The 10,551-nt window shown below is 46.3% G+C and overlaps 1 protein-coding gene across 1 annotated transcript; it reads left to right on the forward strand.

The window, feature by feature from the left end:
* The first annotated feature begins 769 nt into the window (after positions 1–769).
* On the forward strand, positions 770–6,424 carry Mpz (myelin protein zero). The gene is made up of 6 exons (XM_032915226.1): positions 770–845; positions 3,567–3,733; positions 4,009–4,222; positions 4,806–4,941; positions 5,081–5,141; positions 5,249–6,424. The coding sequence occupies exons 1-6, from the start codon at positions 779–781 to the stop codon at positions 5,348–5,350; spliced, it is 747 nt and encodes a 248-aa protein (XP_032771117.1). The 5' UTR covers positions 770–778; the 3' UTR covers positions 5,351–6,424.
* Positions 6,425–10,551: the final 4,127 nt, after the last annotated feature.

Consider the following 10,551-nt stretch of genomic DNA (forward strand, 5'->3'; position numbering starts at 1 on the left):
TGATCTTGAGCTTGTAGAAAGAACTGAATTACCATTCTAATACGAGCATTCTCGAATTCTCCAAATAGCCACCAAGCAGGACAATAGGCAGTCTTGATCATTTAAACTGCTGCATGGCATAAGGAATCGAAGGATTTCTTAACAGAAAGAGGGGAGATCTGGGCTTCTTCCTGGAAGTTTCCTGATAGAGAAAATCTTCTGCCCGGGTAGAATCTCCCAGGATGCAGGGAGATGGAAAAAGTTGTTCCCAGAGGGCTTTATAGTCTAGAGTGTTGTCGTAGCCATCGGAACAACGAGACACCCTAATTTGGGAGTGCTCTGAAAGAAACTTGCCTCTAGGTCCTAGGGCTCTCAGGCAAGGAGGCTAAGGAGGAATCCTTGGCTGTGGCCTTTTGGATTTAGGTTTCTCCGCTTATCTATCCCTCAGAGAAGTGTGTCTATGTCCCTTTTCTGTCCCTCTGCCTCACCCCACCCCAACATTCCAACCTAGGGTAGGGGGAGGTCAGTATACACAAAGCCCTCTGTGTAAGGGGTGGTATGTGTCCCCCCACCCCCCTACCCAGAGTATACAATGCCCCTTCTGCTCCATGCCCCTGCCACCCTCCCCACCACCTCTCAATTGCACATGCCAGGCTGCAATTGGTCACTGGCTTAGGACAGCCCCCTCATGCTGGGGATCCAGGGGATTTTAAGCAGGTTCCAGAAAACACCGCTCAGTTCCTTGTCCCCCGCTCTCTCTACCCCACAGACACTCTGGGCCCTTGCCCCTACCCCAGCTATGGCTCCTGGGGCTCCCTCATCCAGCCCCAGCCCTATCCTGGCTGCCCTGCTCTTCTCTTCTTTGGGTAAGTGGAGCCACTGAGTCCCAGAAACCTGAGATTTGGTGGTCTCTCAGAAACTCCCCCCAACCTCACACCCTCCACTATTAAGAGCCAGCCAAGGAGAGAAAGAAGGTATTTATGTGCGGGAAGGGAGGGTATAGATCATTTAAGGGAAGCAGGAAAGGTATTTCCCAAAGAGACATAGTGAAAGAGATCACAGAGAGTTCCCTGAGCACCTGGAAACCAGTCAGTGACCCCCAGATTCATGCTGACAGCCTGTCAGGAGGCAAAAAGAGTGTGTGAAGATCAGGATCAAACCCTGGGCTCTGGTCCCCTTTCATCCCCTGGCTGCACAAGAGGTACCCAACCTTGATTACTCAGAAGAGAAAAGCGAGGGAGTATGAATTAAGGAATAAGTCCACTTCTTAGCTACTGAGATGGAATTTCTGCCTGTGGCCTCTCATCTGTAATGTGAGCGAATCCTAGGATCCTGTCTCAGTAAAGCCATCCTTTTAAACTGGCCAGCCTTTCCCTTTCCCTTTGGCAGATGTTGAGTGAGCAAGAGAACGTCAAAGCAAGGTTAGTTAAGTAAAGCTTTCCAAAGTGCCTTGCATGCTGTGTAAGCAGTTGGCATGATGGGGTCAGCAGCAGGAAAGGGGAACAGTTAGAAAATCCAAGGTTCTTTCCTTGGTCAAGTTCAACTCCTTGGGTTGTAAACCCAACACTTAGTCTTTTCTGCTTTCTATTGGACTATTCTGTGGTATCCCAAAACAATGTTGAAGTCAGGGAGTTGGAGAGAGCCTTGGTAAAGGAAACAAGGAGTTGGGGCGTCTAGGGAGGAAAAGAACTCTTTGCAATCCTAGAACCACTGAGCAGAGTTGAGAAGAGCAAAGACTGATGATATAATAGGAAGAATAGAAGTCCGAACAATAAATAACTCTCTTGTTACACTGGGGATTCCCAAGAAGGCTCTAAGACAGAATTCCCAGGAGGTAAGTAAAAGGTATTGCATGTTAAGATGGGAGACTCAGGACAATGAGGGGGGAGTGGGTGTAGTTATGAGCCCCCAGCACTGGCTAGACAATGGGACTTTGTTTGGTCGCCTCCTCCTAAAGAACAGAAAAGTCTATAATTGTTCCTCCCCAGAGCCAGCCCACACACATAGACTGCCTGGGATGACTCTCCCTGTGTGGGTGGCTTATAGGGATGGCACTGGGCCAAGATGACCAAGGAGAGGGTCAGGATGGTTGGACCACAGAGGTCCACATGCAGAGTCACTTGGGTGCTGGACTTGGGGTCTTCTGTATCTAGTTTCTCTTAACAGTGATATGAAGTCCTTCCTCCCCTGGATCTCCAGTCAAGAATACACTAAGTGGTAACCTGGGGTGCAGCAGGGAGGCATGACAACTGTGCCCAGAAAGAGGACTTGTAGTTTCTAGTCGTCGTCATCTTCTTCTTCTTCTTCTTCTTCTTCTTCTTCTTCTTCTTCTTCTTCTTCTTCTTCTTCTTCTTCTTCTTCTTCATCTTCTTCTTCTTCTTTTTCTTCTTCTTCTTCTTCTTCTTCGTCTTCTTCTTCTTCTTCTTCTTCTTCTTCTTCTTCTTCTTCTTCTTCTTCTTCTTCTTCTTCTTCTTCCTCTTCCTCTTCCTCTTCTTCCTCTTCTTCTTCCTCCTCTTCTCTTTCTTGCAAGAATTTGAAGATACTGTACGGCTGCTAACAGTACAACTGACATCTATGAGTCATCACGGAAAGCTGTCTCAGATACTTAGGTCTTAATTCAAAACCAAAAAGGAGAATTTAATGCAAAGTATTGTATATACATTATATTTTAAAGAGCTCCACAAAACAAACTTAGCCATCTGTTGTAAGTACAGATACATCTTGAGTTTATTGCATTTTTATTGAGTTTGATACATGGAGAAAACTGGTAAGAGTGGTTCTATCAGGGTGGAGACTTTAGGAAAGAAATTGGTTGTTAGAGTGAGTGTCAAAGTTAGCTTTGTCTGCATTATTTGAACCTTTATACAAATGTAAGCATGGGATGACGGTGCATGTTTTTAATCCCAGAACTCAGGAGTAGTAGCAGGTAGGTCTTTGTGAGTCCCAAGCCAGCCTGGTCTACATATTGAGTTCCAAAATGGCCAGGGCTACATAGTAAGACCCTGTCTTAGAGCAAACAAACTCAGTATATCGTAATTTAGTTAAAATATTCAAAACCCTACTTCTAATTAATTGCTTAAGAGTTAGGTATCAGTTGTTGGCACATGTGGTAATTCGAACATTCAGAAGTCGGGGCAGGAGGGAGAGTTTGGGCTCCACAGGAAGACTGTCTCAAAAGAAGTAAGGAAAGGAAGGAAGGAGGGAAGGAAGAAAGAGAAGAAAGAGACTAAAGTGGAAAACGAGACTTGGATACAATCCACCTTCTAGAATCCTAAAGAAAAGCACTGATTTCATTTCCTCTACACTGAAGATTTCCCATCCAAGTACTAACCAGAGTTGACCCTGCTTAGCTTTAAGAGGTAAGTAAGGCAAGGTTGGATATACCCAGCATGGCACAGCTATGGACTTGAGGGACATTCTTTATGCTGACATCTTGAGCAGACACAGCATTTCATAGGTAGGCCTCAATATGTTTGTCTCTTTGCTAAGGCCTTACCAGTACCTTAGCCCCTGACTGCTGGTTGGTTTCACCTCCTCTCTGTAACTGACTGGGCCCTCATGTGTATCTCATTTCCTTCTGTTTGCAGTGCTGTCCCCAACCCTGGCCATTGTGGTTTACACGGACAGGGAAGTCTATGGTGCTGTGGGCTCCCAGGTGACCCTGCACTGCTCCTTCTGGTCCAGTGAATGGGTCTCAGACGACATCTCTTTTACCTGGCGCTACCAGCCTGAAGGAGGCCGAGATGCCATTTCGGTAAGTGCCCTGGTGGTGGTGGGTGTCCTGGGGTTAGACAACAGATAGGTACTTCAAACAACAGAAAAGAGAGCCTGGGCTAGAGAAGGGAAAATGCTTTATGAGACATAAACTCAACTGTAGAAAGCTAAGAGACAGTCTTTGTTACCATGCCTAGGGCCTGTGTGCCCTGCCTTCCTTCTCACAGGCCAAGATCTGGGACCCTGAGCCTGAGTCAAGTTTTGGCAGCTTTTCACGCTAGGATTCTTTCACACCATTTCCTTCATTCCTCACAGATCTTCCACTATGCCAAGGGTCAACCTTACATCGATGAGGTGGGGACCTTCAAAGAGCGCATCCAGTGGGTAGGGGACCCTAGCTGGAAGGATGGCTCCATTGTCATACACAACCTAGACTACAGTGACAACGGCACTTTCACATGTGATGTCAAAAACCCACCGGACATAGTGGGCAAGACGTCTCAGGTCACGCTCTATGTCTTTGAAAAAGGTATGAGAAGGGACAAGGGACAGGGCACTGGGAGGTGGTTCAAGGGCAGTGTCGGGGAGGGCTGATAGACTGTGAATAGGGCAAATACTTCAACTAACAGGTGGTGCAAACCTTTAACCCCTGCTTGGGAAGGCTAAGGAAGTGATTGCTTGGTAAAATAATGAATCCAGGATCAGCCTGGGATATGTAGCAAAACTGGGAGGGAGGTGGCGGGATGGGGGAGGCGGGTGGATAAGCACCATGTGTCTGGCTGTGATCCTAATACTCCAAAAATGGAAGCAGAGTGACCGGAAGGTCAAGACCATATTTGGCAAGGGGCAAGTCGCCAAAGACTGCTTAAAGGCCAACCTGGGCTACGTGAGACGGCACCCCCTCCGCCCGAAACAAAACAAAACAAAACCCCCCAAAAAACAACAAAAACAATCACAGTAGTAAAAACCAAAGACGCCAAAAAGGGAAAGCAGCCTGGCTAAAATTCTCACATTTCCAATAACTGGAAACAGGTGTAGTGAGAAGCAACATAGATAAAGGTTTCTGCTTCCTCCGCCCGCGACCCGCGTGTTTCTTCTCCCTCCCCTCCTAGTGCCCACTAGGTATGGGGTGGTGTTGGGAGCCGTGATCGGGGGCATCCTCGGGGTGGTGCTGTTGCTGCTGTTGCTCTTCTACCTGATCCGGTACTGCTGGCTGCGCAGGCAGGCTGCCCTGCAGAGAAGGCTCAGGTAAGGGGCGGAGTCTGACTCCCCATCGTTATCCGGGATCCCCTAGACTGCTTCAGTGGTGGGAGGGCCAAGGGGAAAAGGAAGGTGAGTGTACTGGGTTCCAGTGAGCCCAATCCTGCTGCAACCTCTCTTCCCGCAGCGCCATGGAGAAGGGGAAATTTCACAAGTCTTCTAAGGACTCCTCGAAGCGCGGGCGGCAGGTTAGCGGGATTTGAGACTGGGGAGGAGAACGCTGGGTAGTCCGGGACAGCTGTGAGGGACGGGTGGACATGATCAAGCCCAAGGCTGACGCGTGCAATCCCCGCAGACGCCAGTGCTGTATGCCATGCTGGACCACAGCCGAAGCACCAAAGCTGCCAGTGAGAAGAAATCTAAAGGGCTGGGGGAGTCTCGCAAGGATAAGAAATAGCGGTTAGCGGGCCGGGCGGGGGGTCGGGGGTCTGCGACGGAGTCTTCCAAAGGCTCTCAGGTGGTGGTCATCGAGATGGAGCTTCGCAAAGATGAGCAGAGCTCGGAGCTCCGGCCTGCAGTCAAATCCCCCAGTAGAACCAGCCTCAAGAACGCCCTCAAGAACATGATGGGCCTGGACTCGGACAAGTGACCGTCACCTCCAGGCTCTGTCAGAGCAGGGGACCTAGGCTCCTCTTTTTCCCAGGTCTAGATGCTTTCCTCTTGCTCCTCAGCCCTGCCCTGCCCTTACCTCCCAATGAGATGTAAAGTTTCATTCCAATGTTCCTTTCCAAGTCTTGTATTTCTCCTTCACTTTTTCCCCTCGGCTTTCCGGGAGCCTAGGGACTAACCCTACTCCTCACCTGCCCCAAGGGCTGTGTGTTTGGTGCCTCTCCCTCAGGCACCGAGAAGAAAGGAACCTTGATAGCCTCTGCCCAACTCCAGGCCACTGGGCCTTCCCATCTCCTCCTCCGGTTCCCCTGGCTCCTTCCTGCTGTCTCCTTTCCTACCTTCCGGTGGCCCAGCTCCACACTCTGTCCTCGGGCTCAAATCCACATCATGCAGATCAGACTCTCCATCAGGGTTTATCTAGGTTGCTGAGTATTTTTTATTTGTTCATCCATCCTTTGTTTACCTGAGCCCACGGCCCCATGACCGAGGACCAATGACGTCATGTGGCTTTTGCAGTTCCCCACTCCTATTAAGTCTTTACTGGAGAGCCAGCCAGGCAAGCAGAGCATAATTGAGGCCCTCTGACCGACCACTCTGGAGCACAGTTCTGAGACTCCGAGATTTGGGGAAGGAGAGAAAGAAAAAATGGATCTTCACAGGTCAGGGGTGCAGTAGGGAGCTTCAAGAAACGTCTTCGAAATAAGTAATAAGGAGAACAGGGAAAGCCAATGAGAATAGGAAGGAATGGAAGTGGTTGCACTCCCAGGCACAGGGGACTGTTAGGACTTTTCTACATTCTGTATATTTCTCCTACCATCTCCAAATGTCCTTAAATGTTTAATAAACACTGACATTTCCAGGAGCTGCTGCCTTTGTTTTGCATTTTCAAATCCTCAGAGGAATCCCAATCTCTTCTCTCATTTCCAGGCTATATTTCTTCCTCATTAGCTGGTTTTCATTGTCAGGTTTGATTTTATGGTATTGGCCCATGGAACAGAATAGATAGAAATCTTAGACTCACAGGCACATTTATGTGTTAAGAACTATCCAGTGAGGGGTTGGGGATTTAGCTCAGTGGTAGAGCACTTGCCTAGCAAACACAAGGCCCTGGGTTCAGTCCCCAGCTCCGGAAAAAAAAAAAAATTTTCCAGTGTGCCTGGAGGAGGTCCTAATCTGTGTCCAGCTCTGCTTTTACATGTGTGGATACACAATAGCTTCCTTTACCAAGACCCAGATTCTGAAGCAGGCCAGCCACTCACTGGCTGTCTGCCCCAGAACGCTTACTTACCTTTGGTAAGCTTGTTTTGCACTTCATAAATACAATATAAATAAATTGTGCCCCCCCTACACACAATTCCTAGACCTTCCATGAGAATCAAGAGACCATGTATGGTAACCTTTATAAACTATAAGCTTAGCTGTGCATATTATAACATATAAATAACTTATTAAGGGTCAGGTCCTTAAAAGTGTTTCTTGTCTTGCCTAAGGGAGTATACTTTAGGGGATGGAGAGATGGGTCAGAGCACCCACATGGAGGCTCATAACCATCTGTAACTTCAGTTCCAGGGGATCTGATGTCCTCTTCTGGTATCTGTGGGCAACAGGCACGCATGTGGTACACAGACTTACATGTAGGAGAATCAGTTGTACAAATAAAATAAAGGAGGGCACTTTATAAACTAGTATAAATCTCATTCATACACGCTTCGAATATACACACATAGAACTTTATGTTGAACATGGCAGTACATACCTATACGCAGCACTTAGGACGTACAGTCAGGAAGATCAGAAGTTCAAGACCAGTTATGAAAAAGTAGCAAACTAACATTTATTGTCAGCCTGGGATACAAGAGGCCCTATTTCCAAAACAATGACAACTTCCTCTTTTTATATTTTAGATACATTACCAATACCTGACTAGCCACTGTTGGAATCTTTAGATGATTGTGGGAAAATGTAACAGCTTCTCCTAGGGGTAGGGGTGGGGAGCATTAGATCTCCTGGAGCTGTAATAACTAGCCATTGTAAACTTCTTGATTGTGGGTGTTGGGACCTGAACGTGGGTTGTCTGGGAGAGCAGGACACAGACAAACTGCTGAGCTATCTCTCCAGCTGCCCAAAAGGATTCTTAATAAAAGAATCAGGTACAATGTCTGGAGGAAAACTAAGATTTTATTTTACACTATATAAGCAATAAAATGTAAAAAAGTGTGTTGCTACATTACTATAATTCTGGCATTCAGAAAGCTGGAAGGTAAAGGGATGGCTAGGGGCTCAAGGTTAGATAAGGTTACAGAACAAGATCTTGTTTAAAAACAAAACAGAAGGGATTGAGGATTTAGCTCAGTGGTAGAGCGCTTGCCTAGCAAGTGCAAGGCCCTGGGTTCGGTCCCCAGCTCAAAAAACAAACAAACAACAAAAAAAAACAGAATTACAGTACCAAGCCATACACCCTCAACAAATACACATATGAGTAGAAGTAAATGGAGTCAGCAGGCTGTGCTTACACATCACACACACATGGCGCACACACACACACACACACACACACACACACACACACCCTCCAATGATTAAAGAAGAGGTCATCATAAATTTGTGGAGTGAGGGAAACAATTATTAAGAGTAAATAATTTGTTTAAAGTCTGGCAAGTTGCCAGATGACTGCAATTTTAATCACCTTTAGGAGAATGAGGCAGGAGGATTACCTTGGGTTCAAAGCCAGTCTAGGAGATGAGAAAAGGCGCAGGGAATGTTTGCTTAAACTCCACAAGGAGAAGACCTTTAAGCAACACAGGGAATCTAAAACTCACACAGGAAATACTTTAGATTGTATCCTCTTTATTGGCAGAATACACTATACTAAATGTTATAAACAAAATCCAAAAGTTAACTGGGAGTGATGGAGAAATTATAATGCACTTTAATAGCTTCCCTACTTCCACCTCTATCTACAGCCTCATTTCCGCTTCCCTGTCTGATAAAGCCATTTGAACATGTCTGGTCTGGTATAGTATCTACAATATGTTCCACTGTGTCCTTTCAGCCTACTACAGTCATGCCCACCACTCCACTAAAATTGTGTTCCTCAAAGGGCATCAGTGATGTCCACGCTAAATATAAATATGCTTGTAGAATAGTGTAGTGTGTGTGTGTGTGTGTGTGTGTGTGTGTGTGTGTGTGTGTGTGTGTTGGGTATCATTGGTGATTGACCCTTGGCCTTGTGCACTTGTGCCAAGCATTCTACCACTGAGCCACAGCACTAGCTCCCGTTGTCAAAACTCAGTGGTCACTTTTGAATCCCTGCCATCCCTTTGAGGTGTTTAGCATTTTCAACCATCTCCTCTCTTCAGTAATGGTTTACCACTTGGCTCCCTCGAGATCGACTCTTCTGCTTTTTATTGTTTTTATCACTTTGAGCAATGCATGGATTAACTTTATAGCAGAGATTGGAATATTCTCTCTGGTTTATCCCACACATGGTGGGTTTATTTTCATGTTAATGTAAACTTTCCACAAGGTTACAGTCAATTGGAGATGAATATTCTCTTCCCCCTTAACTTGCTATTTTCGAAGTTTTGCTTTGAGACTTATTCCATGTGCATGAGTCTTTTGCCTGCTTCTATGCATGTACGCATACAAGTGCCTATTTCCCAAAGGGGGCATCGGATCCCCTGAAACTGGAGATCACACGTGTTCTTACTCATGAACCGTCTGTCCAGCCTCTCTTTCCCCAGTTTAGGTGGTGCTTTGTTTATTTACTCCTTAGTTTGTCTGAGGCAGGGTCCCACACTGTGTCTCAGGGTGGTCCTGAACTTACTTTATAGCCTAGGCTGACTTCAGACTCTTCAAGAGCTAAACTCAAGTCATCAGCGTCCCAGGAGAGTGCCCTCAACTGCTGTGCTATCTCGGTGGCCCCAGTGAGCCTTTTAAAGGTGTAGGATAGTTCTGTTGCATTTTCCAGGTCATTGTATTAATGTCTGGCATCCTTACTCTTTCCTGAACTCTTTTTTTTTTTTTTCTTTTTTTTGGTTGTTGTTTTTTGTCTTTGTTATCTTTTTTTTTTTTTTTTTTTTTTTGGTTCTTTTTTTCGGAGCTGGGGACCCGAACCCAGCTTCAGCGCTCTCTACCATACTTAAATTTTTTTTACCAGGATTTTTTGTACAGTCACATGCTTTTTTTTTTTTTTTTTTTTTTTACAACTAAAACAAACCAAGAAACAAAAAGCCTTTCATAGATTCTTGACACTTTCCCTAGAGGGCAGTGCACCTTGCTGTTGAGAACTAGAAGTGTAAATAAGGCCTGAGGCCCCCTAAATAGAGAAAGAATCTAGCCAGTGTCTTGAGCCTCTTGGTGGTTCTTTTTCTCTAGGCACATCAGCCCTTCTGAGACCTGTTTCTCTCTCTAGTTCACTTCCAGCTACTTTTAACTTCAGAGAGCCTAACCATACATTCCCTGAAGCAGCAGGAGAGGCATCTGGATGAGATTAAGACATTGTTAGACATCTCGGAGTCAGGTAGAGCCAGGCTGGGGTCACCCCAAGAAGGAAGAAAGAAGGTCTATTACGTGTCTACTATGTAGAAGCAAGTGGGTATTCTGGAGGTCAGTTAAGAAGGGGCCTGCCCTGCCCCTCTGCCTTTTAAACCAGGCTGGACAGCATCCTTGACAATCAACCTTTAGTTTATCCGTGTCATATAAAAAACACAAATTTAGGTCAGACCACCAGAGTTCTATATCTACTTCAACTACTAATTTGCTTTGGTTATTTAGTAGCTCAGTGCTCACTTTCTTCATTTGCAAAATGGAGATGCAAGTACCACTGTAAGAACATAAATGGGCCATGGGAAGCAAAGGCAAGTGGGTCTCTGTGAGTTCAAGGCCAGCCTAGTCTACAGAGTGAGTTCCAGGGCTGTTATACAGAGAACCTCTGGCCGGTTGTGGTGGCGCACACCGGTAGGATTTGCTGAAGGAGGCAGAGGCAGG

This window comes from Rattus rattus, chromosome 10 (genome assembly GCF_011064425.1).
Source record: "Rattus rattus isolate New Zealand chromosome 10, Rrattus_CSIRO_v1, whole genome shotgun sequence".
Lineage (NCBI taxonomy): Eukaryota > Metazoa > Chordata > Mammalia > Rodentia > Muridae > Rattus > Rattus rattus.